This window comes from Ips typographus, linkage group LG6 (assembly GCF_016097725.1).
Source record: "Ips typographus isolate SLU linkage group LG6, UJ_Ityp_2.0, whole genome shotgun sequence".
In the NCBI taxonomy this organism is placed as follows: domain Eukaryota; kingdom Metazoa; phylum Arthropoda; class Insecta; order Coleoptera; family Curculionidae; genus Ips; species Ips typographus.
In genome coordinates, this window is record NC_138427.1 from 9,535,906 (window position 1) to 9,543,959 (window position 8,054).

Here is an 8,054-nt window from a genome sequence, read left to right on the forward strand (position 1 = left end):
GATTCTCTCTACGAACAGACCTATTAGTTCTCTACTCTATCATGGGAACAAACTATAATTTAAAATTTCCATTTTTTCAAAAAGTAGACTTTAAAACCTTTGATTGGGTTAAAACCAAATATTGCTAATAAAACAATAAAATTAAATTACACTGATGCATACACACGGAAATATATTAATTGTATCTTTACTTTTAAGAGGCAATAATATTTCAACGTTATCTGGTTTACCAATCAAAATTTTTTCGTGTAAGCAAATACTTTCGTTTATCAATTTTTCGGATATGTATACACCAATCATTCAGGTTTTTAAGCCTTCATTCATGCACTCAGTCAAGTAGTTAGGTTCCGAAGTCAAATGGGTTAAAAGTGCGATGTTAACCGAAAACGTTCAGGATAATTCAAACTTTCGCGTTTCCAAGGATTACCGACGTTTTAATACAAGTACGTATTTTTTAAATTGTTTCATCAAAACGTGCAATTAATCTATACTTAGTATAATTAAAATTGGGTAAAGACTTTTTGGAATGTCTCAGCAAAGTGACTGGTTTGTGGTTGATCAAAAATGACAGCTTTCAGTTTGCTGCTTGTTTTTTGACCAATCACAAACTAACAACAGTGCTGTCATTTACGCAATTATTGCCCATGTAAAATGAACAACTATTACAAAGAACGTAATAACTAATAATTTTTAAAATAAACCTTAGGGCAAAAATATAGGACTGTATTTCTATCCTGTTCCAACAACTGAAATAATGGGCACAATACATAGTTTAGCTGTGGACTTTGGATCAATGAAAAAGAATTAATTCACTTAAGCTTATCTAAGTTTTATGTTTTCATTATTATTGATTGGTATAGAAGCTTAGAAGTGATGAACAAACTATTCAATTCAATGCAATAACTGGAGAAAAGTGAACTAACTTTGTTGTTGTCTAGGCGGTTTAGTAGTATTTCAAACCATGAAAATAGTCACTGTTTGTTGTAAAATCTAACATTGAATAAAACTGATCAAGTTATAACTACAATCAAACTAAAAAATTAGAAATGTAAACAAAACTTTCTGAAAAAATGACACATAACCAAAAATTTAAAACTTGACACTTGACAGATTTGTTAGACGTTACGTGTTGTATGTGTGGTTGCATAACTAATCATTCAGTAACTCAATTCTATTGATTTTCAGGTCGGATCCTGGATATCCCGTGCAAAGTCTGCGGGGATTTTTCATCAGGCAAGCATTATAATATATTCGCTTGCGATGGTTGCGCTGGATTCTTCAAAAGATCCATCCGTAGGAATCGGCAGTACACCTGTAAGTCCCGCGAGGCTTGTCTAATCGACAAGACTCACCGGAACCAATGCAGGGCATGCCGACTCCAACGGTGTAAAGATGCCGGAATGAACAAAGACGGTAAGGCTTATATCAAAAAGAGGCGGTATTGGAAATATCAATCGTTTTTTTGTTTAATTGCAGCGGTGCAACACGAAAGAGGCCCCCGAAATTCGACAATACGGCGCGCCATGACTTCGTTTATTGAGGAACAGCAGAGAGTAATTGCGTTTGGTCCGTCTACAAGGCCATCTCACCCAATATGTCACAACGGGGCTCTGAATTTGAGCATACCGCGGTTGGCTTTCCCCGCCCCTTCCATGGCACAACTCCATCCCATTATGGCCAGTTTTCCAATGCTATCCACACCTCCATACGGAATGCTAGGAAGAGTAAGCGTTTTCTTACATTTGCGTCATTAAAATTAACAACAATTTTTACTTCCAGATACCTCCATTTGCGTTTCATCAACCCTTACTGGCTACGCCCCCTGAATCTCCGCCCACCCCAACAATGTCCCCCGAAGATGTTTGCGAGGCTGCAGCAAGTCTCCTCTTCTTCAACGTGCAATGGACCAAATCGCAAAAATACTTTACCGATCTGTGCCTCGATGATCAGCTGGTGCTCCTAGAGGATAGTTGGAAAGAGATGTTTGTATTGTCCTGTTGCCAACTGTTGCCCACTTTGGATTTGAAACCGCTGATGGAGCATTGCGATGCGTATCGCGAAGACAAAACCAAATTGGCAGCCTTCGCGTTACGCCTTCAAGATTTCCAGGAAGTCCTCCACGTCAAAAAACAACTTCTGATGAGTAATGAAGAGTATGCTATGCTGCGGTTATTAGCCTTGTTTACCGGCCAAGAAAACAAAACAAATGTTCGATTACAAGATCAAGTGGCCGTAAAACTAATGGCCGAAGAGGCCAAATTGAATCTCCACAAGTACGCAATTAGCACGAAACCTCACGATCAAGTAAGGTTCAGTAATTTAATCGCACTGTTGTTAAAAATTAGAGTCATTGAAGGAGACGATATTAAAAATTTATTTTTTGAGAAAGCGGTAGGCCCTGTATCAATGGTCAAAGTTCTAATTGATATGTACAAAAATAACCTTTCAAGATAAATCCATGTTGCCAAATATTCAAAACTTTCCATTAGTGTCAATATCATGTGACTGAGTGCTTTTTTTCAATCAAGAGCAGTAGGATCATCTTATTTTTCTCAAAAATGTATGTTCCTTACTGAAATTTTTTGTATATTATATCAACTGGTTCCAACTACATATTAGAAGAATACGTCGTAAAAAAGACTGCACTAGGGGCGTACCATTTACAGTACTGAAAGTACTAAAAACAACTGTGATTTTAGAATTAATTTAAAGTCTATCTAATTATAAAGACGTTTGTGATTTTCTGTGTATTAGATTTATAATGTAAATATAGTTTTCCTGAAGCAATGCACGCTTAAATAAAATTGTATTTTTCATTTTTGTTTCTGTTTGAACACCCTGTCTATTGTATTGTTGACACAAATGAATGTCAACATAGCAAGAAGGAGCAAAAGAGACAAAAGTGGTGGTTGCATATGGCCGCCGTAAATTTTCGGTCAGAGATTAGTGATAGCGGTGTGGTCAACATCATTTTTGCTGTAGGTACTTTCATAAAAAGTTTGATTTTTGATTGAATTTATCAAAATAAGTTATCAAGTTCTGTTCGCAGCTGGCAACACGGTAAAGTTAAATTGACACCTATCAACCACAGTCATGTGACCCGGAAAATGTCATCTTTTACCTAGAAAAGTCTGTAAATTGCATTTAGGGCTATATTCTCTAGAAAGCCTGAAACAGTGAAACCAGACGCTATGTGTCTATTATACTAAGAATAAATTTATCCGGAACTGAAATTACCGATTCTTAAACAGTTAGAATGATGTGACTCGAAAAATCTCGTCTTTTACGTTAAAAAGTCTGTAATTTACAGTTAGGAAAGCTGACAATCAGGGATGTAAAATTTTCAGAAAATTTTCGGTAATTTTCCGGAAAAATTGGAAAATCAAAAATAATTTGTTTTTTAAATTTTTGTACTATTAACTTGAAGGTATTTAGGCAGTTGAGGTTAATTTTGAAAATAAAAAATTTTCTGAAAAATATCTTTTCTTGACAATTCTAGTTTTTAATTTTTCAAGGTCAAACGGTGCATGGTACTAAAAAAGTGTATAGAAGGTAAAAGTTGCATCCCATCAAGGTGCATTTGTTGTAAAAACCTCTAACCTGAAACGTCCCTGAGATATTGAGAAAAAACTGCAAAGAACGAGAGTCAACTTTGACGCCCTCTAGTGTCTAAACGGGTCAACTTAGTTGTGCCCGCTCAACGGCACGTGATAGCCCCGTTCATTAGCTGTCCTTTGTTATACGGTGATTTTATACAGGATGTTTCAAATAAGCAAGTTTTGGACGATTCATTTTTTAATTAGTTGTACCAACCATCCAATATCAATCTAAATTCAAGTTTAATGTACTTTTAATCATTAAATTTAGATGTCTTAAATTATCTCATTAGAATGCATGATAAGTTTGACAATAATAATGACAAATTTGACAGTTATTTTCCCTATCAAGGAAAATTGCTGTGATTTACTCACATTCTGCACAAAACAACGTTAACCAAACCAGTTTAACTCGAAAAGGCGGGAATGTTGCAGTTACAGGTGGTAGAACCACTCCAAATCGTACCAATCTGTAACAACTTTTAAAAACAATCGGGTCCTCGAAAAATATAACTTCGAGAGGGTAATTAAAGGGAACGAGTCCTTAACGGGCCCCCCTTTTTTGTTCAAAGGCAACAAAGCATACGCGAGTTTTGTCGCCATCCAAAGACGTTTTGTTTATTAATGATTGTATATAATTTGAAGAGTTCTTGTCTTTTTCGAATTTTATGGTAGATATGTATGGTTATTTCGGTTGCCAGACGTATAGGGCAAAGGCACAAACGCTCTTTCTGTTATTATATTACCATCTGCAGACTGATACTCAAGAAGAGAATGATAAATTTATTTATACATAATTTGGGTTGAACCTACCTAACTAATTTTATTGCCCCTAAAAGTGCCTAACTTTTAGGGGCACTAGTAAGAATAATAATATAATTTACATTGTTTCCAAAACAGTCACTGAGCCACAATATAAAATTATTTATGGTCAAATAAATTTAAAAGATAACAAACCAATTGTACTATTACAACTAACTGATAACAGTATAAACTGTGCACTTTTTGAACAGGTTGATTTATTGGACTAATAAACGGCAAAAGTTTTGTCCGACTTCCTTATTTTAAATTGCATTTACTCCCAAGAATAATAGCAAATTTCATATTTGTTTAACGCCAACAGAATTAGCAATTCACTTGGTCAACAAGTAAATGTTGGTTAACATATTAAATAGATAAGATACGACGGTTATGAACATATTTGACGTCATTCTGCAAGCATTTTAACTTTTTTTTATCTATACAGGGTGGGCTTTGGCCAAACTTGTAGGGTAGGTAGAAGAACCAATAATGATATTTTGTGGAAATAAAAGTTTATATGCATTTGCGTCAGTTGTTTGTGATTGGTCAAAAAAGCAGCTTGCTGCTGTTTTTGCTAATTACTAATAACTACAAACACCTTGTACTGTGTTTGTTATTATCAAAAGTATTCTAATTACCCTGATAATTAGGTAGGCAAAAGCATACATTAAAGTTTCAAAACACATTTCCTAGTTCCAACTAGTTTTACTCAGGTTGTCTTTAAGTATCTTTTTTATCAAAAAATTGTGTACAAATAGAATTTGTTACTGAACTTGTTTTAAGAGATTACGTCTTCGATAATCAGGCTGTGTATTGCTTATTACACTAAAAACATCTCAAATATCACATTTTTCCCAATGAACCATCTATCATTTTTTGAATTCCATCTGACTGCAGATAACATTTTATCTATACGTATACGATTAATATATTACAACACTGCCCACACTAAACGGAATGAGTGATGATATTAAAGAAATAATGACATTGGTGGTGTTTTGTTGCGTGATTTTAGTGATAGTGTCCAGTATTGGTCAGGAAGTGAAAGGAAAAACTCAATCCCATGAGTTCCAAGGATGGAAATGCATTAACAATGAGTGCCAGAAAAGTTACAAAAATGGATCTGTTACTTTGTCGACATGCATCATTCTATGCCAGGACACGCCTCCTTTATGGCCCAAACCGAAACAAATAGTGGTACGACAGAAAAACTCAACAACTTTCTTGAAAGAACATATTTTTCTGGAAATTCATTCCCCTGATGAAGTCAAATCGGACTTGGAGCAGGCTGCCAACGTGTTTTTTAACAATCTTGTGACAGACGATGACTTCCAGTTGCACAACGATGAGGACCAAATTGTAAAGCTAACCTTACACGTTGAAAACAGTACTCCGATTCTCAGTGCAAGTGTTAATGAAAGTTACATTTTGTACAGTCAGAAACTACCTGATAAAGTGACGGTCAACATATATGCACACAATTACTTTGGTGCTAGACATGGTCTTGAAACTTTAAGCCAGTTAATTTGGTACGATTCTAAAAGGTTTCGTATTTATCATGATATTAAGGTAACCGACGCACCAAGTTTCGGCCATAGAGGCCTCCTCATAGACGTGTCAAGGCATTTCTTTCCCATCGAGTTGCTAAAGAAATCCGTCGAGGGCATGGCAGCCTCCAAGTTAAACGTTTTACATCTTCACGTCTCTGACGTCACCAGTTTTCCCATGATCCTACCGCACAACCAGCAGTTTGCTTTGGAAGGTTCCTACTCCTACGAATCTAAATACACTCCAGAAGAGGTTAAAGACCTGGTTGAATTTGCGAAAAAACGAGGAATCCGCGTTATTATGGAAGTGGACGCTCCGAGTCATGTCACTCCAAACAGTTGGCCTAAAGATGAGGTATTGTGTGACAGTCCTGACATATTCAAAGCCACTTTAAATCCCGACAATCCTCATACACTAGACACCTTGCAAAGCATCTACGAAGACTTACTAGAACTGGGGACTGACGCTGAAACCTTCCACATTGGAGACGATGAAGTTTTGACGGAATGCTGGAAAGAAACAGATGCGGCTAGACAAGAAAAAAATGACCTGCACGCGGTATGGATCAACTTTACAAATCAAATGATCGACAGAGTAAAAAGAGCCAATAAGGGCACTCTACCAAAAAACATAGTATTATGGTCCAGTCCTCTAACCGACAAATACATCACTTCACTGAAAAACCCCGATTCACTGGTGGTTCAATTTTGGTTCGGACAGTTTAAACAAATCTTAGAAAAAGGCTTCAAAATCATTTTCTCCACCGTGGGTAACTGGTACCTGGATTGCGGCTTCGGACCCTGGAAGAAAACCGAATACAACGGCGCCTGCGATCCTTACACCGACTGGCGAAAATTCTACAAGTACCGCCCGTGGAAAGATTACCCAAATCGGATGCACCAGGTCCTGGGTGGTGAGGTGTGTCTGTGGAGCGAACAAGTTAGTTCAGATGATTTAGAAACCAGATTGTGGCCGAGAACGGCCGCTTTTGCCGAACGAGTATGGAGCGATCCAGAGATATTTGACACGGACGATGTTTTTAGAAGAATCGATTTTCATTCTACGCGATTACAGTTGAGGGGATTTAGGGTGGCCGCCATATGGCCAGAATTGTGTTCACAGTATCCACAAAGATGCTAATAATGTGTGTAATTTATTTATTTATTTATTTATAAATTTTTTTTTGTTATTTCTTGGTTTCTTTTAAAAATAGTGTAACCGGAAAGAACAGTTTTAAAATTTGCGAAAATGGATAAACCACATAATGCACAAACAAATGTTTCTAATAAAGAAACAAAAATCACATTTAAAACATTTACTATGATTTGCACCATACCAGTGTCAGTCTACTTAGAGCAATAATTGTGACGTTATTTGACAGTTGAACACATTATTATTTCATCAGATTGATTTATTTACTGTGGATAATTGGAAAATGTTGACTTTTATTGGTTGGTTGCTCACGTGACTTTGACATTTTCTGGCTAATGGCCAATAGCTGAACATATTCCTCTCATCATTAGTTGGAGAGTATTTCTGCGAACAGACCAACTTTCAAATTACGTCACAGAGTTAGACTGACACATGTTAATTGTAAAGCTTTTACCGTATACAGGTGTGGTAAATCCAAAACCGACCATAGGAAAACCGTGTAACGGACAGAGAAACATAGATAATTGCATGCGCGGGACAAAGTCAGACAACTAAAAAAATATCAAGTAGGCCGTATTTTCAGCGTGCTGTTGCCAAACGCCAAGTATCTTATAATTTATAAGTAATTTCATTCAAACTGTGACAGAAATCGGACTAAATACAGCTCGCTGACCGTATACAGATTATCCAAATGAATGAAAATAAATTAGGAATAATCCAACAATAAAATTAATTTTGTCCACGGTATTGGATACTTGGCGTTTGGCAACAGCGCGCCGAAAATACGGCCTACTTGATATTTTTTTAGTTTTCTGTCTTTGTCCCGCGCATGCAACTATCTATGTTTCTCTGTCCGTTACACGGTTTTCCTATGGTCGCTTTTGGATTTACCACACCTGTATGTCAAGAGTTTTATTTGCAACTGTTCTCTACTCTTACCATTGATTGACACAGTGG

General features: G+C 36.4%; 2 protein-coding genes across 2 annotated transcripts; both read left to right on the forward strand.

The window, feature by feature from the left end:
• The first annotated feature begins 284 nt into the window (after positions 1 to 284).
• Positions 285 to 2,816, forward strand: tll (nuclear receptor subfamily 2 group E member tailless). Its single transcript, XM_081982742.1, has 4 exons — positions 285 to 443; positions 1,186 to 1,413; positions 1,477 to 1,724; positions 1,780 to 2,816. Exons 1-4 carry the CDS (start codon positions 374 to 376, stop codon positions 2,452 to 2,454), a joined length of 1,221 nt encoding a protein of 406 aa, XP_081838868.1. The 5' UTR covers positions 285 to 373; the 3' UTR covers positions 2,455 to 2,816.
• A 2,301-nt stretch (positions 2,817 to 5,117) lies between these two features.
• LOC145730493 (putative beta-hexosaminidase fdl) lies at positions 5,118 to 7,257 on the forward strand. The gene has a single exon (XM_081981708.1). The coding sequence runs from the start codon at positions 5,355 to 5,357 to the stop codon at positions 7,083 to 7,085; it is 1,731 nt and encodes a 576-aa protein (XP_081837834.1). The 5' UTR covers positions 5,118 to 5,354; the 3' UTR covers positions 7,086 to 7,257.
• The last annotated feature ends 797 nt before the right edge of the window (positions 7,258 to 8,054 follow it).